At 52.8% G+C, this 24,865-nt stretch overlaps 1 protein-coding gene and 1 long non-coding RNA gene across 6 annotated transcripts in view; one reads left to right on the forward strand and one right to left on the reverse strand.

Annotated features, from left to right (window-relative positions):
- LOC102165211 lies at positions 1,150-12,652 on the reverse strand. Of its 3 annotated transcripts, XR_307903.3 has the most exons (4): positions 12,043-12,651; positions 8,002-11,911; positions 3,296-3,452; positions 1,150-2,454 (listed from the first exon to the last, which is right to left on the reverse strand). It is a non-coding gene; the product is annotated as an uncharacterized LOC102165211 (long non-coding RNA). The 3 variants fall into 3 exon arrangements; XR_307904.3 differs by lacking the exon at positions 3,296-3,452 and having other exon boundaries at positions 1,151-2,454; positions 12,043-12,650; XR_002338846.1 differs by lacking the exons at positions 1,150-2,454; positions 3,296-3,452 and having other exon boundaries at positions 3,824-11,911; positions 12,043-12,652.
- MGMT (O-6-methylguanine-DNA methyltransferase) overlaps positions 12,670-24,865 on the forward strand; it is a 269,539-nt gene continuing 257,343 nt past the window's right edge. Inside the window, exons 1-2 of one of the 3 annotated variants that reach the window (XM_005671579.3) lie at positions 12,670-12,942; positions 18,214-18,273. In XM_005671579.3, the coding sequence (XP_005671636.2) occupies positions 12,865-12,942; positions 18,214-18,273 (138 nt within the window). In that variant the 5' untranslated portion in view covers positions 12,670-12,864. The remainder of the gene's footprint in view (positions 12,943-18,213; positions 18,274-24,865) is intronic. The other 2 variants (XM_001928553.5, XM_005671577.3) reach the window with 2 other exon arrangements.

The raw sequence follows: 24,865 nt of genomic DNA on the forward strand, positions 1-24,865 counted from the left end.
GAGACCAGTCGCATCAAAACCCCTCCCACTGCATGACGGAGCTGCCCTTTCCAGATGGAGCCCTGATTCCTCCCCCCAAAATCTTTAATATAAAAGTTAATTAGGGCCAGAGTTCCCACTGCGGTGCAGCGCGTTAAAGATCTGGCATTGTGGAGTTCCTGTCGTGGCGCAGTGGTTAACGAATCCGACTAGGAACCATGAGGTTGCGGGTTCGGTCCCTGCCCCTGCTCAGTGGGTTAACGATCCGGCGTTGCCGTGAGCTGTGGTGTAGTTTGCAGACGCGGCTCGGATCCCGCGCTGCAGTGGCTCTGGCGTAGGCCAGTGGCTACAGCTCCGATTGGACCCCTAGCCTGGGAACCTCCATATGCCGTGGGAGCGGCCCAAAGAAATAGCAAAAAGACAAAAAAAAAAAATTAAAAAAAAAAAAAAAAAGATCTGGCATTGCGGCAGCTGCAGCATAGGGCACAGTTGCGGCTCGGATTCAATCCCTGGCCCAGGAACTTATGGGTACAGGTGAAAAAGAAAGAAAAAAAAAAATTAGGGCCAATAATCACTGTATTACTTCAGCTATTGTATACATATCTTCCCCATAGATTTGATGAGAAAAAGAATCCTTCTGAGACACTAGCTATTCCTTGAGGTTTTTCCCTGAAGGGTTCCTTGCTCTTTAGTATAAGCCATTGTCCTGGGCCCTGTGTTTTGAGGAGTCAGTCCTAGGTGGGATATATGGGTGACCAGTGCTCATAGCTAGACCCCAGACGTATGGCCCACCTCCCCCAGTGTCTCAAGAACCTAAGCTGGCTCCCCATCCGCTGCATCAGCTCAACGCGTGCTGGATTCCTGATCCCATGCACACTCCTCCCCACATTCCCACTCTCATTCTGGATGGATTTTCTGCCTCCCCTGCCTCCCCGATCCCAGCCCAGGTTTCTCTTTGCCCCATTTTGAGTCCTGACTCCATCCAGAAGCATCCTAAGTCCATCTCAATCCACCATTCTAGTTCCCTGTTCTTCAGTAGAAGTGGTTCTTCATGGCTTCATTTGTTTGTTTACCCATCAAATGTGTATTAAGCCCCTCCGTTATCATAAGACACCAGTCCAGGCACTGAGGACACAAGGGTAAACGAGTCACAGCCTGGAACTTTCAGGAAAGACAGTCCCACGTCCTCCCAGGGGCAAGTGGGGAGGGACCCACACGACAGGTGGGACGGTGGGATTCCTGCTTTGGGGTTTGGCTGGGGTCCTGAGTCCTCTGGGGATGCTCGGGCGGTCAGCGTGCGGAGGAAGTCTGAGGCAAGGGTGGGCAGGGCCTGGATCAGGGCCACCCCGCGGTTTCATCACACGTCCCTGGGCTGTGAAAGGGAACTGGCCGCAGCGACCAGGCAGAGGCTCCAGAAGTTTTCCACATATGAGAGGTTCGGATTTAGATGAAGGCCCTGGTGGTAGGGCTGCAGAAGAAGACAGACCTACCACTTCGGAGTGTATTTTTTTAGGAAGCAACCACAGCTGGCATCAGAACAGAGAGGAATGGACTCCTATCAGAGTTTTGGTTTCAATGTTGTCCAAGAGTGAAGATGACCATTAGCCTTCCCGTCATCCTTCGATGTGATCGGGTAATTAAGTCTTACTATTTATTGCCACCTGGTGCACGTCTGGCCTAGAGAGCCAAATACCAAGGCCAGTCCCGCTTTGCAATGTCACAGTCTAGTCGCAGAAACAGTCACACTGCAGTGCAGTGTCTGCAGAGAGAAGGCTGCATCAGGTGCCAGGTCTCGGGCAGCAGCATGCAGCGTGGAGGCTGCTGGCTGCACTTCACAAAGGCCTGGCATTCCCGAGGAAGGGCAGTTTCAGTGAGAAGCGAAATGGGCCAGTGGACACCAGGCTTGATGTCAGCAGAGAGGGGAAAACTGCTCTTAACGTTAATAAGAGAAAAATCAGTGACTGATGAAAGCTTTTTTTTTTTTTTTTTTTGCTTTTTAGGGCCACACCTGAGGCATATGGAGGTTCCCAGGCTAGGGGTCAAATCAGAGCTACAGTTGCCGACCTAGGCCACAGCCACAGCCACGCCAGATCCCTGACCCACTGAGTGAGGCCAGGGATGGAACCCGCATCCTCATGGATACTAGTGTGATTGTTCCTGCTGCACCACAAATGGGAAAGCATTTTGAACAGCTATCACTGTGTAGTACCTTGAAGCCAGTGAGTTCAGGCCCTGGCACAGGTGGCTGATATTGTGGTAGGCATTTCCACTCACGCCATCGCATTTGACTGCAAACCTCCAGAGAGTTAGGAATCGTTACCTCCATTCTACAGACACAAGGCTGAGGCTGTGTGCAGGTAAGGAGCTTGCAGAAGCCTGTAGATCCAGGAAAGTGGGACCTGGGATGGAACCCGGGTCTCCAGATTCCTCTCTGCAGCTCACGCGGGGGTGCGATGCTGCTGCTTTCTCCTTCTCCTGCCACCAAGACGAACGAAGAGAATTAATTATTTCAAGCTTATTTCTGCCTCCTTAATAAACACAGGTGGACATCTCTCCTGGCAGAATTTGGCTCAAAGAAAATGACAGTTCATCATTTCCAGTCATGGGACAAAGAACTCGGGGACAGCCTGCGTGGTAGCCATGGACCCTGGGTGGGGAGCGGGGAACACATCTAGGAAAACTGGCATTTGGTTGCTAATGAAACATTTTTAAGAAGTCTTATTGCTAATGGGTCTTTTGAATTCGACATTCAAATAATTGTACTTACTGCTTGAGCATCATTTTGCTTAAGAACGAAATGCAGTGTGGATGCAGGAATATTTTATGGAAGTGTGATCATTACATTGCATCGGTTAGTGGCAATTATTTTCATTTCTATGTTATTAAAAGTTTAGGGATGAAATAAAAAGGAATTTAAACTCCCCAAACTTATTTCCAAAATGACATTTTAAAGTTTTGTGTGGGTAAATATGGACTTCACACCTTGGTTTCGGGGGACAGCACTGGGAAACATCGCGTTTGTGGAAAGCATGAGTTTTTAACACCTTTGGGGACTGAGGACCGCTCATTTTTCTTCATTTTCCCTGCTCTCTCATCTTTGTGCTGACTTTCATCAAACCCCGTGGCACAGGAAGCCAGTGCCCGTTTCGCTCACTCTCTGGGCATCTCCCAAGTGCCGGCTTTTAGTTCCACGCCCCATGATGTCATCTATCAGCATCCCAAACCCTTCCTCACTCCGCCTTCCACGGCCGGGTGTCGGTGCCTTGCTTTTCCCAGCAACACCAGTATCAGACGACAATTAGTGGTGTCCACTTACTGGGACCATTTTTGAAATGTTTTCCGTTCCTGGGCATCTTCCGGGTGGAAGGGCCCAAGCACCCACACGGGCCTTCGCTTGATGAGCTGCAGAACCACAGCTTGGCCTTTTGATGAATGCTTCCTGGTAGTTGGCTTTAAGGAGCTGATTTTTCAAGCTGAGAGAGCGTGAGAGAGAGAGAAGTAGAAAGAGAGATTTCTAATTTTTTAGGTAACTGATGACTCTAATAGAGGAAAATAGGTAACTGCACACATACATTTTGGCACACATTAAACCACACCTACTCGGTTCTGGTATAAGGTAAACCTCCCATTGCTTCGTAGCAGAGGTCTTTTCGTTTGGAGGATTGGATTATTTCTGAATTCTCCTTATTATACTAAATGGAACACCACAGGATGAAATCCATTTCACTTTTTATGGACGTCCCTGCCTCCTCCAGGGGCTTCTTTAGGCATTTGGTTTATTGGGGAAGAGTCATTTATTCCCTGCAACGATGCCCATGGTGCTGGCACATTACGGCAAAGAAAATAAGCCACAAAATTCAAGTTCTTATTGCAGCATGGTATCGACTTACATGATTTTCTTAAAATAATGAAAAATGTTAGCATACGACATCCTAGGGAAGGATAGAAGATCCTTGCATATCTAATCAAAATGTTATCATCCCAGCAACATATTCGTAATATGACCTCTGTCAGCTGCCTCGTAGGGAAGAGAGCCTTTCAAAAAGGCAAAGTTTCCAAGGAAGCATCGCAGGCTGGAAGAAATCCTCAAAAAAGAAATTGCATTTTCAACAAGAGAGCCTCAAACGGCGGAGGCTGTACGCCGGAGATCACCAGGGCCCTTCTTGCCGTCGTCTTAAACTGTCAGAGTTTGACGCCTTTTGGATTTTTGAACAATTCAAAAGAGATACTTTCATAAACAGTTTTGTAAATGACAGCACATCTAATTCCTTGGCTTTTGAACATGGAGCTGAGGATGGCCCAGGGGCTGACGGAGAAATTCTCCCGAAGCCATAAAGCAATCTAGGAGGGGAGTTGCCAAGCTGTTGACACAGGGAATGGAAAATGGAAATTCTCCAGCAGTCTCCTAGACCCTCCTGCTCCCTCTGCTCGGCCGGATGCCTGCTGATTGGTGCCGTATATCTTGATGATAGTATCCCATTTCAGAAACGGTCTGACATTATCTATGTGGAAGTTTGAGAAATAGTATAAAACCCCAATGCATTTGAGCACACATTTCAACACAGCAATCACAATACCCATTTCCACTGATGCAAGATGCAGGCTTGAACCCAATTCCGACAGCTTCATTTCTAAGTCGATGGGAATCTGAAAATCTTTTTTGTGGCTAACAAGGTTAGACGAGCCTGGCCCCTTCCTTCCTGAACACAACCCCATCCCCAGCATCCGTCCTCCAGGAGGCTCTGCAAGCAGAGGGTTTTGGCTGCAGAATATGTACGAAGGAGCAAATAAGCAGGGAAGATGAGTACGGCAAAAAGTTTTAGATGGTAGAACTGAGAGAAAATGAAACCACGAGGATTTGAAAAAGGCAGTGCAGTAGAGGTTTATCCATTAAAAATGACGGCACGCCTCCGAAAGAGAGCCGAAGTAAAACGGCCGGAATTCTGTTTCCTTCTTGAAAGATTCAGGTTCAATTCACAGATGGCAAAGCTCATTGAGTCCAATGTGACCTTTCACATTTGCTACCGTCTAGAGGTTCCGTTCATCTAGGAGCCCATTAGACTTTGGAATTAGCTCATGGGCTCCCTGGTATATATGGGGTGACAGAAAAGCTGCCAGACTAATGATGCCCAAATCACCTTTAATTTCCTATTTAGACGTCTTCCAATTTATTTTTATCACACGAGCACGGGTAGATGCCAAAGCGAATACTCTGTTCCTATTTCTAGCTTGTTAATAATCAAGTTACATGTTTCCAATCATTGGTATTCTCAAGTGCTACAAATGAAAATCACATTTGCAAGATGCAACACATCCAGGGAAGTCATAGCTGCTATTCCTCTCTCAGACCAAGAAAGACAAGTTTTTAATCAGCAGTCAACTCTGCAGTCTTTGGAGTTGGTTTAAACTAAGTCAGCAACTCTGATTCTTTTATTTGAAGAACAAATAGCAGGATAAAATTCCTAAGCCCTAGAAATACACCATCATAACTTGCCACCAAAAGATTTTAAATTCCTCAATTCAAAACTGCGAACAGTCTTTTCTCTGTGTCTCTCCCTCCTGCTCGCTCCCTTCCTCCCTCCTTTCTCTCTCCTCTTTCCTTTATCCTCTGCTCCCCGCCCCATCCTACATTCTTAGGAACTGGGAATATCTTTAGGAATATTGATCCTTGGGGATCAATAACGCTGTACAAGCCCTAGCTCTGCCATTTCATTGCTGAGTAGCTCTGGACAAGTAACTTGACCTCTTTTAATCCTCACTTTCTGCTCCATGAAACGGATGTAATGATGTCCATCTCACAAGCGTGTGAGTTTTTAGAAGGATGACACAAGCGTGTGAGTTTTTAGAAGGATGACACACGCAAGAACAGGTAGTGTGGTGTCCGGGGGACCCCAGCAATGCTCACGACTCCTGCTTAAAGTGACAGAAACACAACACAAACTTGTTTATTTAAACCAAAGGATGCACTGTCACACAGAAATGAGAAGTCCGGGGTGGTTACCTTCAGGTCTGGCTGCATCCAGGGTCAACAGTATAGTTTGGGCCATTTCTCTTTACCTCTATAGGACCCCATCCTAGCAAAGATGGCTACAATGGCACCAGAGACACATGGTCTGTGCTTGGTGCCACAGCAGGAAATAACTGAACGTCCACCCAGGAAGAAGCTGTTGGGTCCAGCAGGATGACTGATGGGAGATTTGCCGCATTGGTCTAATGGAGACAGCAGAGCTTGAAGAAGAGAGCCTGGAACGCGCCCTCCCCACGAAGCTCAGTGATGCATTCTCAATCTCATACTGCTTCTTCAAGTCCAAGACACAGTAAACCAAGGCATAACAATTCTAGCATTCACTGCTGTGTGACCTTGGCAAACTACCCAACCACTGTTTCCTCATTTACGAAACTGTGATAATATTATCTCCCTTATGTGGTTATTGTGAGGATTCAAGCAGATGACGAGCATCAGGAACCCAGCCCTGGGACGGCTATTTAATAAGCCATCAATAATAACCAGCCGTAATTATTGTTACATTAACTTCTATGAGTCCTATCCTTCTAGGGCTTGAGTGGGTTAGAGAATCCAATAAAGTGCTAATTAAGATTAATTCCTAAAACAAAGAATTGAGGCACGATTTGGCAAGGCTTTGCTGGGCTTCGGTGGGGGGAGGGGGTCCGACTCTAGGAGAGCATCCTGGGCTGGCACCAAGTTGTCTCTGCAGTCCAGCCACATGACACGTGCATGTCCCCTTGGCCACAGACTTTATAGAAGTCTCCACTGCACAGAGTCACATCCACCTGAGCATTTATTTAACAACAGAGGCCATCTCTACTGCCAAGGAGGAGATGGGACTGATGAGGAGGAGCTGTGACGACTGACGAGATGGCATGTGATGGCATGTGAGCATGCGGTGCAGAGCCCTAGCCAGGCACACAGTAGGTGACCCATCTCTGTGAGCAGGCTGGGTACCACTTGGTTGCTCCCTACCTCACAGTAATCCGCCCCATCACACCTGTTCTCCTGACCACAGAGGTACACGCATCCCCTGGGATGGCACCTTATTCCCCCCCGGCCACTGTGATTGGTCCAGTGGTTGTCATAGTCACCTGTGCCGGGCCAATCAGAGTCCTTCCCTACGAGTTTTTCCAGGGGAAGCTGGGAGAGAGAATTTGTTTCATCTCCGGGGAAGCAGAGCTGAATAGACGCAATGCTGGGGTCATAGGTAGAGACGTGGGTCATTGCTGGGGCGAAGAAGAGAGGAGAGCTGACAGGTCTCTGTCCTGGAGCCCTCCTCCCTCCGCTTCTCTGAGCAGGACTGCAGGACCTGCAGATGAAAGCCCTTTGGGCTTCGCCTCCCTATTTACATCAGAAAGAGCCCTGACATTATATGTAGAATCTTAAGAAAAAAAAAAAAAGGATAGGAATGAACTTATTTGCAGAACAGAAAAAGACTCACAGATTTTGAAAACAAACTTATGCTTTCCAAAGGGGGCTGGTGGAGGAAGGGATGGACTGGGGGTTTGGGATTGGCATAGGCACACTGAGGGCTAGGGAATGGTTGGCCAACGGGGACCCGCTGTGTCGCACAGGAAGTCTGCCCAATACTCTGTGATGATCTGTATGGGAAAAGAATCTGAAAGAGAATGGATGCGTGTGCACGTATGACCGAATCACTTTGTTGTGCCGCAGGTTATCATAAGATTGTCAAGCAACTCTACTTCAATAAAATGAAAATAAAGAGTCCTGACAATTGCCAAAGGCCCTTGCATGGGGAGTGACCCACTCAAGCTTCACAACACCTCACCCCAGGAATGAGAACTCTGTCTGTTCCTGCCCAGCAGCTCCTGGACCAGAGAAGTCTTCGTTTCCAGTAGTTGCTGGTGGGACAGACAGAGGGACCACTCCCAGGACTTCACTTTCTGTCATTCCTGACTCTCCAGATTAAACTGGGTCACCTCATGCTAACGGATAAAGGGCCAGCTGCTCGGACAGTCACCGGCAGTATTCTCACCACGAATTTTGCCCACCTGGTTATCACTCTTCCCACCTTCGCCTCATGTTACTTGAAATCAATGCCTCCGTGCGCCGAGGCGAGATCGAAGAAGTTCCCTCGGAGGGGATGCACCGCTTTTCTGTCTTCAGACTGGTGTTTTGGAGGCTGAGACAGAACACTTGGTATGGCCAGCTTTCTGGTCTGATTTCTCATTTGTAGTTTCCCAGGCAGACGTGAATGAGGACAAACCACAATCTCAGCATCAAATCCCCAAGTCTCTTGCTTTAATTTCCAAGTCCCCAAAACCCAGGCGGGTCTGGCGCCTCTCAGAAGGGCCGAGGTTGGGGTGGGGGGGCTCCTTCCTGGCAGCCCAGGTGCATGCTCCCCAGCACTTCACACCACTTAAAAGATTCTGTCCAAACTGCCAACAATGTGCTACAAACAAAGCCCTTCCCGAAAATGGATCAAAAACACTTTATAATGAGTGAAGGAGCCGCTTTCAAGAGGGCCAACGGCTAACGAAATCCTCGAGTGACCCACGGTGCACCTCGGGGGTGGAAAGAGCGTCCTCCAAAGCATTTGCATTTGCAGAAGCAGTTCTCCAGGCAGTCTACCCACAGGCATACCCGTGGGAAGAGCTGACTTGCACTCACTGGTTCCTGCGTATTCCGTGCACATTGCAGAAGGAAGAGCTAGAGTAGTTTTGGGATGATCTTTGTCCAACAATTACTGGACAACTGGATCCAAATTCCAGAAAAAAACAGTGGTGCTTTACCTCTAGAGGGTCCCCCCAGAAGACACTGTCATTCATGGCCTTTCGGGCCTCTCCTCACATCACCCTCAGCGCCAGCAGGTGCCTGGCTGCTCAGCATGTCTGCTCCCTGCACAGGGCACTCCCAGCACAGGGCCAGGCACACAGGGGATCTTCGCTGCAGCGAGGGGCCTTCTTCTGCACCCCCACACCCCAGGCTCTGTTTCAGATTGCAAACTCCATTTCCTCATCCACCTATCCCACTCAACTGTGATTACCAGGGGCGTGGCCACAAGTCCAATGAAATGCAGCATCTCCGGCCCTGCGGCAAGCAGGCCAGCTAGAGGAGGTCTCCGGAAAAGTCTTGAATGGAAGACTGCGCTGCCTCGGGGTTCTAGATATCAAGAGAAGCTAAAAAGATTCTGGGGGCTCCTGGGCAGAAAGATATTTTGCCTCTTCGTTGGAATGAAAGAGCTGGGCACACACAATCTTCCAGGTAAGGCTGCACCAGCACCCCCACCCCCCTCTGCCTGAGGGTGCAGCCGGAAGCCTCTCCCTTCCCCTCCACTCACCCACCCGTAGAAGTTCTTTCTGCTGCAACCACACCACCGTGCCTCAGCTCTGCTGGCGACTAGTGCAGATCAGCGCGTCAGCAGAGACAAGGGGTGCCCACCCCCAGGTCCTGAGGGTCCCCTCTGCCCTCCTCTAGAACGCTCGTGCTCCTGCCCTCACATGCTGGTTGGCTGCACCACCCAGGTTCAAGGTGCTGACTCCGGCTAGCTCTGGGCACCAACCTTACTGAGAACACCAGGGCTGAGAAAATCAATGTGTTAATTGGCGAAGCTCTCCACTGGAGATGCTCTCCTTAAAGAAAACCGGATGTAAAACAAGCTCCGTCTTGTTTCTTTTGTTACACGACCCCTCACACGTTTGTCCGGAGTTTGGGGCTTTCAAACCACACAAGGTTTTATGTGATCGTTGTAAAATCCCTTCTTTTCCCAAAGGCAGGGTAGTGAGGATTAAGTCTGACTACTGAAGACAGCTTTGTTGTAAATGGTCTCTAATGTCACAAAAGTAGCTTGGAAAGAGAGGCTTATTAAACAAATTTCTTGGGTTGCAAATCATGGGAGGCAGTCACATGTCGTGTTCATTTGTTTAACCTGAACAGTATCCTCTTGTATGTTTAAAGAAAGGATGCAAATTAACGCTGTTCCCTGTGCCTCCAAGAAAGCTGGTTTATCTTAAAGGACATCGGGGAGGCCCCTGAAAGAAATCAGAGTGAAGCTGAGCACACACACTCCTGGGCTTCTCCACCACTTTTGTAAGGTCATTCGCGGGAACCTGGGTCCGGAGAAGACTGGATGTGATCTGTTAATCGGAGGATGGGAAACCCCAAAGGAACCTGGCCCATCTGGTCCAATGTCGTCGTCCTACAGACAGAAGTCAGGTGGACGGCACGTGAGGCTGCCCTCTCCACCCGCATCCCAGCCTCCGGACCCTGTGTTCCTGACACAGCAGGCCAGCTCCCTGATCTGGAGCCACTCTTGGTTGCTTAATCGATGGCAGGTGAGTGTAGGCGAGGGTTGGGTGTCATGGGACGAGGGAATGAGGCCTTGGGGTGCTTTAGAGAAAATGGTTTGAGTTTTTGCAGAGTGTCACCAAGAAGGGAAGTGCTTACCAGCAAGTGCAGGGATTTTAGCCCGAAACACTATCTTTTCGAGTCTTAGTCTTTGGCAGGGCCAGTCCTTGGGCAGGGGTGGTGGCCTTTCTCCTGTCCCCCTTGGTTTCAAGACCGCTATTTGGCTCCGACCCTGGAGCCCTTGGTGAAGGCAGATGCCTCCCAGCAAGCATTCCCTCTGAGAGCCAGGCCCAAGCATCTCTCCTGGACGCCACACTCCACCCCCCCAAGTGCCACACAGTCCACACCAAGAGTCAGCATGCTGGCCTCTCTTTCCTAGAGTGGGGATCCGAATTGCTAACAGTAGCTAGTCTCTTCTTATTAATAGCTTAAGCACTCATGTTAAAATGCTATTCAGCTGAAAAGTAGCCTTGATGTACTAACTGTAGCATTATATCACAGTACACTTGTTGGATATCAGTGAGCATCTTGATTCAATTTTGGTGTTATGTTTCCCTTTTCAGCCCTGTTGGGATCCCAGTTCTGGGTGGGTCCTGGTAGAAAGAGATTATAAGAGGACAGGTATTTTCTTCTCATTGAAGTTTATCACCCCTATGTGCACACCCTACATATTTTTATATTTTCTTATTGTAAAAATCCTTTACAGATGATGACTTTGAGGATTAGAGAAGTTGAATAAACTTCCTAAAGTTTCGCAGTAAGCTAACAGAGACCAGAAAAGAATGGCAAATGTGCCTCAGTGTGCTGGCCATCTGAGCGTAACACCTGTTACTGCCTGGAGCCGCGCTGAGGGTCACGAGGCTTGGTCTGGGCTCACTGGATAAAAGGTGCCTTAATTCGATCACCATATTGTACCCCAACTAGTTCTTTTCCAAAAGCAGCCCGTTCAAACACATCTCACCAAGGTGTGGCCTGGGGTGGGGGTGCTTGCCAGGATCTATGATGTGGCCCCTGGAGAGCCACCAGGGCTCATCACAAAGCCCACACTGCTGAGGTCCTCCGAGCGAACTTTTACTAAGGATGCCAATGCGCTGGGTCAGGCAAGTCACAGATACCGATGCATGAATGCGCGCCAAATCCCAGCAGAGGAGTGGTTCACCCTGGGAAGGCAGATTTCTTTCCCATTCAGAAAGGCCCATGCCCAGGAGGCCCATGGCATGATGGCTTAGAACGTGTGGGCCTCAGATGGGCCTCCTGAAACTGCCAGCAGCTGAGTGACCTCCCTGCCACTTCAAGGGATGAGTCCACTCACTGAGGTCCTCAGCCAGTCAGGTTGGATGGAACAACACTGCTTCCAAGAGCTGCCATGGGAAGTCCACAGTGGGTGGCTTGAAACAACACCCGTGCATTGGAGCTCACCGTTCTGGAGACCAGACGTCTGACACCAAGATGCCTGCAGGGCCAAGCTCCGCCTGGAGCCTCTAGGGAAGGATGTGGCCCAAGCCTCTCTGCAGCTTCTGGTGGTCCAGCTGTTCCCGGGTCGCAGAAGCATCGTTCTCATCTTCCACCTTCGCAGGCTTCTCCCGGTGTCTCTGTCTTCACGTGGCCTTTTGCCTACAAGGACATCAGTCATCTGCTTTAGGAGCCCACACTAAGGACCTGGTTTTCATCTGTTGCCCTGTAAAAAGACCCTATCTTCAAATAAGGTCACATTCTGGGAACCGAGGGCTTGGTTTCCAACATACCTCTTTCGGGGGACATAATTCGCGGTGCGGGGCAGCCATGTGCTCACTGAACAGCAACAAAGACTGGGTGAGTCTAGGTCCTGGTGACCCAGCAGCATCTGAGGGGCAGTGGACCTCGACAGACCCGCCACAGGCACCAGGGGCTGACTCCCGGGCCCCGTTGCTAAAACATGGAATCCGGATGTTGACCTGCTGAGCTCTGCACTCTGCCTGCCCTCTGAGAGCAGCAGCAGGAGTAGTGGCTGTGCCTGGGCGCGCAGCCTCCCCAGGAAAGGAACCTGCAACGCGGTTCCTGGGTGCACCTGGCGCGCAGTCTCCTGACCATCCTGGCCTCGCTGACAGTCGGTAAACTGAGGCAGAGCCCGTGAGGCGGAGGCGGGAAGGGCGCGGCCCAGCTTACGAGGGCAGGACGGGCCTGGGAGACGCCGCGGCTGCGAGGCCGGAGCGGGCCGGCCTGGGGACCAGGAAGACCCCGGCCAGGCAGCGCCAGAGGGCCCCGCGGTTTCGCCGGCGGGGCCGCGGGGTTACCGCCGCACTGGGCATGCTCGGACCTGGGTAGCTCGCGGGCGGGGAGGCGGTGCCCGCCCTCGGCCCTGCCCCCGCCGCGTTCTAGGCCCCGCCCAAGTGCGTCGGCGCCTCGCTTCCCTCACGTCCGGGTCCCGCCCCACCCCGGGCTCCGCCCCCGAGCCCCGGGCCGGCCCCGCCTCTGCGCGTCCGGGCCGCTCTGCCGCCCGGTCCCTGGCGCGTCGGGACCCAAGCCCTACGTCAGGCCCCGCCCACACCGCGCGGCCCCGCCCCGGCCCCGCCCCCCGCGCCCAGGACATGCCCGGGCTTCCCGCCTTCCCTCAGTTCGCGTCGGTGCGCTTGCGGTTCCTCGCAGTTGGCGGCTCGGGCACCCTGGTAAGTGTCTGGGTGGCCTTCTTCCTGCCAAAGTTCGGGCTCTCTCTGAGGGCAACAGGCGTCTGGAGCCCGTGGGACAGCCCAGCCCTCAGTGGTCCTCCCCCCACCCCCACTGCCCTGCCATCGTGGTGGGACCTGCTCTGACCCCCCCGCACCGCCCCCAGGTGTGAGTAGGTATGCCCAGGTGTATCCAGCCTTTTTCCAGCCTGGGGTTCCTCGACCAGGTGGGATGACAGTAGCCTGGTCTGCGGGTCGTGGCTGCTCTCGCTAAGGTCAACACTTTCAGCGCCTGGCGGCCCACCTCCTACCCCGCACTGCTGACCAGCGGCAAGGGCGCCCCTTCTCTGCCTGCCTCTGGTTCCCAGGAAGCTTCCAGAAGTCTCTACTCTGGCCTTCCCTTGCAGCAGGCCTTAAGCATACTAGGGGTGCAGAACCCCAAATTTCCTCTTCCTTGAGACAATGTGAGAGGAGGCTCAGGTTCCGGGGTCCTCGTTATCCTGCTGGGGTTTATTAGGCCCACACTGCCTCCGTAAACGCTAACCCGTAGAGTGAACATTTGGTGTTTGAGAGCCCTGTACCCTGGGCACCGAAATTCCCTGGTCCAGCAGGTCTAAGCTGTGCACCTCGCTCTGTGGGCTCATCATTTTCTGAGTCTCAGAATGGAGTTTGCTCTCTGGTCCTCAGCCCAGGAGCTGACCTTCTGTTCTGGAAGCACTTTTTGTGTATGAGCACAGCTTTTGCTTGTTTGGCAGACGGCCCTCAGGCAGACGGAGGCCGATGTGTCCAGAGCAGGGGTCACCACAGCAGTTTGCTGCAGAATATTTGAAGCTGTTGAACACAAAGAGCTGAGAATTAGACTGGCTACTGAAGCACCAGTCTGAGAGCGTCTAAGCCAGGCCTTCCTCTTCATGTCCCATCCAGGATTTGATTAGGGGAGGGTTTTGTTGCTTTCATGAGTCCTGCAGTGGAGAAAACACTCAGGAACATGAAAAAGATTCAGAAAAGAGAGCTTAGCACACTTGGGGGTGAACAACTTTCAGTGAACAATGTCAGAGCAACCCTCTGCCGCTGGTGGTTAGTATTGTGATAACTCAGATGCTTGTTCCATGCGGCCGTTCAGGCCACGTCCACACTTGCTAAGGCCCAGCGCCTTTAAGTCACAAAGTAGAGCTGGCCTTGCTCTGGCAGGTGTTTCATTTCTTCTTGGGTTCTTGTTTTGAGTTAGGATTTGAGTGGGAGAGTGGTGTCTGTTACAGTGTGGGACCGGGTGAAGCAGGCCTCAAGGGTAAAACTATACAAAGGTACTTGTCGAGGTGAATAGTCCTCTCATTAAAACAAGTCTGTGTTATACAAACTTAAACCTAGTTTAACCAGGCCTGTGAGATGCTGTTGCCCAAGGGCTTGGCTGCTGGAGAACAGGGCTTAAAGAAGTAAAGCGCCAGGTGGGGACACAGTGGTTAATTAACAGCGTCCTCTTGTTCAGCCGCTGGTATCCTGAAGCCTTTCTTCTCTCGGTTTTGGTCTTGCTCAGGTATCAGTGGAGCCTCATCTGGGCCTTATCTTCCACTTAGCCTGATTCCTTTACAGGTGCTTCTTTTACAGGTGCCTCGCTCAGGGAGTCAGTCCCTCCTGCAGGGAAGGGGGTCAGAGGCAGGCCTCAGGCAGAACACGACTCCCTGGTGTTCCTGGGGAACTTTCTCCTCCAGAAAGTCTTCCTTTCTCGGGAACCCCAAATAGGTGCTCTTTCAGTAAATAGACTTACTAAGTTGCCTTTATTCTTATTTTGCAGAGAACAAACATTTAGAAGCCAGGCAGTCAAACCAAGACTGTTGAGTTTCGGCTCCCCCCCCCCTTTTTTTTTTTTTGTCTTTTGTCTTTTTGTTGTTGTTGTTGTTGTTGCTATCTCTTGGGCCGCTCCCACGGCATATGGAGATTCCCAGGCTAGGGGTTGAATCGGAGCTGTAGCCACCGGCCTACGCCAGAGCCACAGCAACGCGGGATCCGAGCCGCGTCTGCAGCCTACACCACAGCTCATGGCAACGCCGGATCGTTAACCCACTGAGCAAGGCCAGGGATCGGACCCGCAACCCTCATGGTTCCTAGTCGGATTCGTTAACCACTGCGCCACGACGGGAACTCCTCGGCTCCCCCTTTTTGAGGCATCAATGCTCCTTTCAGTTTATGGTATATTTTCGTTGGTGGGAGAAACAAAAGCGAAACAACGTTTTCTGAATTCTCTTTCCAAGTAGTCATCTGTTAACATTCTTGCAGGTTTGTTTTCACACTCCGCTCTGACCCAGCCTAGCTCCGCTGCCCCAGCCTGCAGGTCTTCCTCTGGACTCTTTGCCTGGTATGCTGTGGCATCTCAGCTACTTGAGGCGTGTGCACTGGGCTCCCGTCTCTGAAAGGCCCTTAGCTCATTGGCTCTTGTCACAGGGCTCCCTGACCCTTGTTTCCTGGGATGGGTAGTTCTGATACAGCTGCTATCCGAAAGAGCTTGGCCTTATCGCAGAATATTATTTAACTAAAACCTGAAGATTTAAAAATCGGAGACATATAAACTAACACGCTCGTCCACTCTCATTGGAAGACAGTGGCCTCTGCATAAACACACACGTTAAATGAACCAGCCCCATGTCCGTTCCTGGTTTGATGTCTGTGGTTTATCTGGGAGGGCTGTGCAGGGTGGCTAGTGTGCCCTTGGTTGACATTGGTTTTCCTGTTCTCTTAGCGCTTCGGGCCTGTCTTGGGCATAAGCAGATGAAGGTGTGCGATCCTCTGTTCTAGACAGTACTGCAAGACTCGTTCTGTGGCCGCCAGGTACCTGCTGCATATCTGCTGGCCAGTGGAAAGAAGTAGTCTAGTTTTCTTTTTTAATTTCTTAAAAACATTAGCAGTAATAAAGAGCTTATATCGGAGGGCTGCAGGGCTTGGGGAAAACCATATAATGAATATCTGGGCTACGGACTTCCTCCTTTGAATAATGGTTAGAATGAATTGCCTAAAAAGAGGACTGAGTCATTTCTGTGACCTTTTGTGACCTTTGGAGGAATCAAAGTGATTTTGGCAGATATGGCTGAGAGGTAAATTGGTCTCAGGCAGTGTCTTGGCCAAGGTGCTTGGAATCTCCGGCAGCGAAGCCAGTCTGTGAGGCCACCCTCCCGATGTCTCCAGCTAACAGCGAAGTAATAGGGGCCCCAGGAGCCGCTGACAGAGCGATGACATTTCGGCCAGGTGCGAAATACTGCAACTTGTTTTTGAGAGTACAAGTCATTTTCACTTAGGCGGGGGCTTAGCGGGGGGGGGGGGGGGAGGCGGGCGGGGGGTGGTCTCTCTAGGCCTCAGGTTCCTAGCAACCCCCCCTCCCCAAACTGGAGTAAATTCATTTGGCCTGCGATGCAGCTGTGGTAAAAATAGTTAAAAATTGTGCAGAAACATTGTCTTATGGTTAAGCCTGTTGTCGTGTGTGTGTGTGTGTGTGTGTGTGTCACGGTGAAGGGCATTGTGAGAGAGCTCGAGTGCCGGTGCATTCACTCTCCTACTTGGACACTTTTCTTGTTAGAATAATTTCCTCCCCGTAACACTTGTGAAGTCAGCAGAGCAGCGGCCCGCGCTGTCTTGCCCGTTCCCAGAAGTCTGGGGTGAGGCTGAATGCACCGTCCACCAATGGCACGGCTCGTAAAAGCCGGCACTTGTTAAATCTATTTGTTTTTATTATAGACATCGATCTGCCAGTCGCAATAATGCATTTATGGACATTTTTCTGCAAGCACAGCGCTGGTGGCAGTTTTTACTGACAAATTGAGTCATATGGATAGTAGTTTAGAAAACTCTTACCTTATTGACAGATTGGGCAATTCCCGCACTGAATGTTCAGAGATTTCTAGGTGGGCGAAGAGAGTGAATTGCATCTCAGGGCAAAATACGGGATGGGACATTTAAATGTCGAGGTTTAATAGATACCTGGTAGTCATTTCTCATTTGTTCCTAAATGTTTGGCTACAGTTTACCCCCAAACAAAAGGGCTAAAAGTAGGGCCGAGGGCGTCCCCTTCGGATGGGGCCACTTGCTGGTGCCATGAGTTAGAGACGCCACCGAAATGCAGGCCCCGTTGCTCTCCTTGAAGGGGGCGCTCTTCAGTTCTAGCAGGACAGCGTTTCGCACAAGGGGGTCTGGGCTCTACCTGGAGTTCCCTGGTGCTGGTTAAAAAGGCAGATGACAGGCCCCTGCCAGACCTATGGGATCAGACCCGGGGGGCCGGGGTCTTTGCAAGGTCCCTAGGGGACCCCGATGTTCAGCACCTCTAGCCCATCGTCAGGGTTGTCGAGAGGTGCTCTCCAGCCCACACAGGCTCCCAAGCTCCCTTCCAGATGGGTCCATTTGCAGCGGCTCCGTTCCTTGTTGCTTGCGCTTAGGGATCTGTGTATGGTTTTGTAACTCCTCCGAGACGGTGAATCTCTTCGAATTGCAAACCCAACATGTTATCAGAGCATGACCGTTTTCGGTCTTGTGCTCTGACGGAAGATGCAGATGTCACCAAAACTTGGGCGTTAGTTTTACAGACCCACGTGCAGCATGGGCAGCCCTATGTGTTTCACACCCATCTTCCCTTTGGGCTGGCCTTGCTTTTTCTCCCTCTGGGTAGGAGCAGTTTTATGGTCTCAGGTAAGGGTTAACTTTGATCTCTACAACCAAACGCAGTTTTGGGGAACTGAACTGAGTTTTTATTTATTATGCCAGATTGTGTGGGGGAGGACAGTGGGTGGGCTCTGGTGATGCCCTTTACTAGCTGGGTGGCTTTGGGCAGCTGACAACGCCCAGCTGCCGCCTCATCTGTGGGACGGCAGCGACCACACTTACTCTGTGTACCTGGACCAGCTACACACGGGAATGGGTTTTGTGGTGTATGAAGCACCGCCTGGGTAGAAATTTTAATTTGGAACCGTGGTCTCCGAAGAATGAGCCTGACTGGAGAAAGAATGAGGAACTAAAGAATTCTTGTTTCCCTCCATTCAGTTCGCGTCCTTGTCCTCCCCTCACCCAGTCAGCATCCTCGTCCTGTACCCCACCCCACCCAACCAGCATCCTCATTCTCTCCCCCACCCCATCCAGTCAGCATCCACCCAGGCCCTCATTTGGGCTGGTGTACCCCGGGTGAAGGTGGCAGCCTCTGAGAACAGACTGATGCATTTGGGCCTGGTCCGCTAATTACGATGTATGACCTTGGGGAAAGTCACGTCACCTTTTCTGAACCTTGGTTTCTTCTGAAAGCAGGAAGAGGACCCTGCCGCTCAGGGCTGTTGTGCGCTGTGGGAGGAGAACTCATTGGGGGTAAGAACCCAGGCCCGGCCCGTGGTGAGCCCCAAACCGTGGGCGTTTGTTCACTCAGTCACGGCGCTGTTTTGGTGGAGGCTGGACTAGCGATGGGGTGGCAGCATTGCGCCCGCCTCCCGTGCGTCCGCACTCGTGGAGCCGTGGCCCTCCGTTTGGTCTGGAGCATCGCCGCGCCCAGGGCTGGCTCGCTGGGTCTCTGAAACTCCTTTTGCCTCTGCTGTCTGTTTGCGGTGTTTGACAGTGCCTGGTTTTGGGACCCGCTGGAGTGGCCGGCCTCAAGGTGATTGCCACTCATGTGGCACTGTTCTGGGTGTCCACGTGTGCCTGCTGGTGGCACACTTGTGCTGTGTGGGCCCTGGGCTGGCCCAGTGGGCTTAGCGTGTGGGCACAGCCTGGCTCCCTCAGCCCTCAGTCACTGTCTCTGGGAGGCTTGCCCTTAATTGTCTGTCACATTGAAAAAACTTCCTGGAGTTCCCGTTGTGGCGCAGTGGTTAACGAATCCGACTAGGAACCATGAGGTTTCGGGTTCGGTCCCTGCCCTTGCTCAGTGGGTTAAGGATCCAGCGTTGCCGTGAGCTGTGGTGTAGGTTGCAGATGCGGCTCGGATCCCGCGTTGCTGTGGCTCTGGTGTAGGCCAGTGGCTACAGATCCGATTTGACCCCTAGCCTGGGAACCTCCATATGCCGCGGGGGCGGCCCAAGAAATAGCAAAAAGACAAAAAAAACCCAAACTTCCTGGAGGACCAGACTCTGAACCCTGCACTCTGGTGGTGGCTGGGAACCAGCAGCGACCCCGGCACGTGGCAGCCTTCTCCCCACAGGGGGAAACCACAGGGGTGAGGGGTGACGCGGGCCATTCGGGGAGCTTTGTCAAAATCGGAAGATCTGCAGTAGTCTGTGTGTGTGTGTGGTGTGTGTGTGTGTGTGTGTGTGGCAGTGGGCCTTACTTTGGGGTCTCTTTACCTCACATCCAGTTCAGCCTGGTAGCGTTACATTCCAGAAGATTCTGGTGAGTGCAGTGAGTGCTGGTGTTCTGCCTTCGGCGTCCTCAGGGTCACCTGATGAGGGGGACACTGGAGTCTCTGTTTCGCGTGTGAGGAGGCTGCCTGGGAACGTGTGGCCTGCACGAGGTTCTCAGGAGTTTTCGGCCCGGGTTTATTTGTAGCGGGGCAGGCTTTCCTCCACTTAGCGTGTATGCCACCTTTGAGGTGGCGAAGCAGAGAAACGGTCAGAAGTCTTTGGGGGAAGACGTATCATAAATACATTACCTGGACGTTCAGTTAGGCTTTGGGGGTACCATTGCGGGCGAGCAGGATCCTTTGCAATGTGGGGAAGACAGTGCCCCAAGCCTGTCCTTTCGAGAAAGGGCCTGACCCCTCCCTGGTCTGCCGCCTGCGCCGGGAGAGGCTGTGTCTGCGTGTGGTTGCTGTTTATTGAAGGCGCCCCCAATACCCCTTACTTGGTGAGAGTGGTAGGACCAGTGGGTGGGTGCTAGAGGAGGGGCGCATCCATGTGCCAGGCTCTGTTTTGGGGCTCCGTGCCATGTCCCCTCAACCTGGCCCTGATCTCGTGGGAGTCGTGGATGAGCATTTGTGCAGAGGCTGGTAAGGCTTCTCCAGGGGGCTGGGCAGTGGGAATGGGGCCTGGAGGATGTGGTGGGGACCCTCCAGTAGCTCAGTGGAGGCTGGGACGTGTGCGGGGCTGGCAAGGAACCTGGGAGTCGGGGCAGGGCCGCTGGGGGCTGCACTGAGGTTCTCCCCAAGCCTGTGGCAGTTTGGAGCCTTGGCAGTGGGGGACAGGAGCTGGCCGCACCTGTGGCGGCGGCTGCCATGGGGGTGGGTGGGGGGAGGCAGGAGAGCCGGGGGCAGCAGGCAGCTGGCATGCACAGTCACGTGCGGGCGGGCCCATCCGGTGCCATGCTGCCGGGCAGTCCCGCGGGGCCACGTGCGGGCCGCGGGTGAGAGGGCCAGGGCAGGTGCGGGAGACGCCGAGGTGCCCGTCGTGTTCCTCAGTGAGGCGGGAAAGTGTCCGGTCAACCTGCTCTTCTCCCGCCTGAGGACGGTCCGCGGGGAGCTGGGGGCGGCCTGGCCCTGGAGGGAAGGAGGCCTTTCCGCCGGGCCTGGCATTTGGGTTCCGAAGCAGGAAGACTGCCTTCCTGTGACTGTTCATTCAGGTGGAAGTGTCAGCGGGGGGATGGAGGCTCATTATCAGGCCTCCCCAGCCCCCAGCCCGCGCTCGCGGGGTCACCTGTACCCCCTGCAGGTAGTCACGGAATCTTTGAAATGAAACTGTCGAGTTTGGGGCGCACAGTCACATCCGAACGCGGACGACGAGGACAACGTGCTCCTAGTCTTCCTGGGTGCAGACACCAAACGTTCGGACCGCTGAGCGACGAGGCGGGGTGGCCAGGGAGGGAGGCCACCGCGTGGGGCCTGAGGGGTCCCGGGGCGGGGGGGCATGTGCGGGGGAGGCCGGGGGTGACAGGACAGGCCGATGTCCAGCGTGGTCACTACATCCGGGCTTGCCCCGAAGTCTCCAGGTCCCGCGCTTGTCTGCTTTCACCGTGACAGCAGGGACCGTGGGGGTGTCGGGGGACAGGGACTCAGAGGAGACAGTGTGGCCCCAAGCAGGCGTTCCAGGGGTGGGCAGCGGCCTTTTCTCCTGAGGCTTTTCACACCGAGTGGAAGTTCTTGGAATAAAGGGCGAGGAACAGAAATGATGTATTTCCGAAAGTTACTGAGTTTAGCTAGCTATCCCAAGAAAAGCCCTTGTGTGCTATTCTTTATTGTGCAGAAAAATTTGTTTCTGTCATCATTGTGTTATCATCAGATTAAGCTGTCGAGGCAGATGGATGCGGCGAGTCGAGCCGGCGTGCGTGCTGATTACACCACCCGCACCGACTCAGGACCATCAGTCTCCGGGCCGCCCCTGGGGGCAGGTGCTGGGAGGGGGCTGGGGCGGGCAGCCCACGAGCTGGGTCACGGAAGGAGTCTGCGCCGGCGCGGTGGCTTTTGAAGTTTGTTGCAAGAACTGTTACTTAGAACAAAAATGCAGGTGCTAAAATTACATAAATACTCCTGATGGTCAGCATGGTTTAATCTCCCTCTTGGCCACGATCAGCCGCCCTTGTGGATGCCTCCAGCCCAGCAGGGGGACGGGCTCCCGGAGAGCACTGCCTCCTGTCTGTGTCCAGCTCGCCGTGAGCAGCGGTGTCCTTCAGGCTGAAGGGGACAAGTCCGGGCCGGCCGGGTGGTTGGTGGCCCGGGCACACTCACTCCGCGTCCTGGGTGACATCCTCACGGCCGCTCCACCACCGGCTTCGATGCCCTTGGGTCTTTGAGTCTCAGTCTGTCATTTAGTTTTCTTTGTTTTCCCTACAAAGGTATATGGGCTTTACAGACTTTCTCTTAGCTTTTTTAAAAAATTTATTTTTGCCGCGCATGTCATTAGAACGTTTCCTGGAGCCTCTGTTATTCCCTCTGGACCGGCTTCCCCCGCTCTGTCCTTAACCTTCTCTGGACTGTCTCTCCCACCAGAAGAGCCTCCAGAGGTCAGGGCTCAGGCGCCTCCGTGGTTTGCTCCTCTGTACGTTGAGGTCTCTTGCTCAGAAACCTTCTCGGGGCCTGAGGCGCTCATCCTCCGAGGCGTGGAGTAGCACGAGACCACACAGACAGGATGGACGCTTGGGAGCGTTGGTTAAATATTCTTTTGTGTTGGCCAGAAGTGTTTCCAGTGGTTTCTGTGGGGGAAGCAGCTCTCTGATGTGCTTCAGGCGAGCCCTGCGTTCGGGCGGGGCGTCCCAGCTGCGTCGGGAACACCTGCGTGGCGGCCGGTGCGCGCCATCCTTTCTGATGGCCGGATGCTCACGGCTGCCCTGCCCTTGGCCAGTGAGACTCGGGACCGGGGGGCCCTGGCTCCAGGCCGCCCGGAGTTGACGGTGGGCCGAGGGTCCCCTGTTGGAAAGCAGCTAAGTTCTCTGCCTCAGGCCGGGCAGCTTCTGCTCAGCTCGCAGAGGGGGGGCTGCCTCCTGGGGTGTAGCTCAGAGCCGTCGTGGGCTCTGGTGCTAGAAGAGAATTTTCCCACCTCTGATGGAGAAGCTGCCCGGCTCAGCTTTCCCCCGGAGCCCCCGCAGTCTCTGGGCTTCTGTCCCTGAAGACGCCCGTTGGTGCCACGCTCGGCTCAGACCTGGGGAGAGATCAGTCAGCACCTTTTCCTCCCTCCCACCCCGGCCCCACCTGAACTCAGCCTCTGAGTCTCATGTTGATGCCACTTTCAGCCCAGCGTCCCCCACGCTCTTTCTGGCACCCTCTCTAGAAACCTGTGCACCAGCACTTTGCTCTAAGCGTGGGTGGCCAGCGGGCGGCCCGCAGGCCGTTCTCCCCTCGCCTGGGGATCCTCTTCCGATTCAGCCCAGACGCAGACTTTCTGAGTCCTCCCGTGTCTCAGCTCTTCCTGCAGCCTCTTCAGCCCCCATATGTGCCCCCCTCCAGGCCCATCACCTACAGTCTGGTTTCTGCTTTGCTGTGGTTTTGTCTCTTGATGCTGGCTTTCTCTATTGGAAGCTCTCCAAGGCCTGGTGTGGGACTTACCCGATGGAAAGCCCCACAAAGGATGCAGGACACAGGTTATTATCGATGGAACATGTCCCCGAAAATTCATGTGTTGAAGCCCTCTCTCCCAAGGTGAGTGTATGTGGCCATGGGGCCCTGAGGAGGTAATTAAGAATAAATGTGGTTTTAAGTCCAGCAGGATTGGTGGTCTTATTGGAAAAGAGAGCTCTTCACCAGGGCCCAGGGAGCAGGCAGCTGCCTGCCAGCCAGGAGGAGAGGTTTTGCTAGTAACTAAATCAGTGGAACCTTGACCTTGGGCTTGGCAGGTTTAGCCCTTGGCATCCCAAGGTGTGAATATGTGTTGGGGTGAAGGAGAACAGAAGGAACAGAACCAGGGTCCCCAGAGGTGGCCGGAAGGGGATTTGGCAGGTGGGGCAAGAGACACCCAGAGGGTCAGTGGACCATTGACAGGCCTGGTGTTACCCTGGCACTGGGGGCCATGTCCTGGAAAGCTGCTGGGGACCCAGACTCTGAGGGAGAGGCGAGACGGAGAGGAGTCATGGGCTTGCGTCCTGGCTTTTGTAAGCATGAGGAGGTGGGTGACGGAGCGGGCCCGCTTGTTGGTTGGGACTTTTCGATGGCGGTTTGGTTTTTCTTCCTTGCTCTCAGTCAGTTGATTCTCTACTTCGCCCTGGTTTGAGGAGCATCTTGTGGTCATTCTGTTGGACACTAGCAAGAATTCTAAGAGCCATGCAGTTGGCTACTTTTTGTGCTGAGATGTCTCAGAGGATCCTTGGAGGTCTCTTGAGCTGGGCGCTCAGCAGGACCCTTCTCACTGGAAGTTTGCTGGCCCTCACCTGCTCCATAGTGGCCTGTGTCACATCTGTGGCCATTGCTGGGGACATAATAAAATAGACTCAATCCACTTCCGTCAGGTCACCAGTTGGCCGTTGGTGCTCTGCATTGCAGAGCTGCGGTCTCAAGTATGTGAGTGTTTGGGGGATTGTTGCAAAGAAGACTCAGATTGTAAACTTTTACTTACCGGATCTTGCCATTTCTGGGTTCTGAGCCTCTGTGCCCTTTCAGTGTGGCCAGCACCATGCCCCTAGAGTCCGCTTTGCAGGGCCAGCTGTGGCAGGGAGAGACTGCTGTGGTCCGGGCAGGAGAAACTACAGTCCTGGGTGCGGCTGTGTGCTGTGCTTCGGATGGTGCCGTTAACACTTCAAATGTGAGTTTGAGTTCTCAGTTATGTTTTATTTATTTGTGTATTAGCACAGCTATGTTGGTTGTTCAATTTCACAGTGAGAGTCTCTAAGAGTATGATGACCCTTGTGGGCCATCTTATGGTGTAGTCATTAGTGATTGATTCTCTTTATCCTGAAATCAGTAAGAGGGGTGTGATGGTGTGGTATGTAGTTGGGCTCGATTTCCTACATTTTCGTAAACATGATGCTGGGACAGCGGAACTATCGGTTTGTTACCAGAACAGATTTGGTGAGTCTCAGGTGTCTGACTAGTTTTATAGAACTGTTGTGATACGCACTGTGCCTTCTCTGACTTAGGTTAACGTGGCAAGTGGCGTCAGCATCTCCCGCCACTCACGGTCAGGGCGGGGATGTGTAGAAATTGATCTTCCTGGGAGCGCGGTAATGTAAAAACCGTTCAGCCTGTTTGAAGTCTGTTTTACAAGTGTGCATTGGGCCTTTGGGACGTTATATTGAAAAATCCAAGTGTACAGTTACCATGGGAACCCAATTAAAATAGATGGCTTGATTTTTTGGGGGGAGTGTCTTTCATCTTGACCAAAAATCTAATGTGTTTTAAATGTTTTCGTATGGAATTGTATTCATACTCTGACTGGCAACACCAAAGGATTCTTTCTTTTATTTCCCCCTCTTGTTTCCAGCTTTGAAGCTGAAATAGTGGTAAGTTCTCTTTTACGAGGTTTGTGAAGAAGTCTCCTAGAGAGATGTAGTCAGATTTGGGGGGAAAAGTTTGCACAGGTGGTGGTAGAGGGGTGGCAAGCATTTGAAAAGATGG

Source organism: Sus scrofa, chromosome 14 (assembly GCF_000003025.6).
Source record: "Sus scrofa isolate TJ Tabasco breed Duroc chromosome 14, Sscrofa11.1, whole genome shotgun sequence".
Classification (NCBI taxonomy): domain Eukaryota; kingdom Metazoa; phylum Chordata; class Mammalia; order Artiodactyla; family Suidae; genus Sus; species Sus scrofa.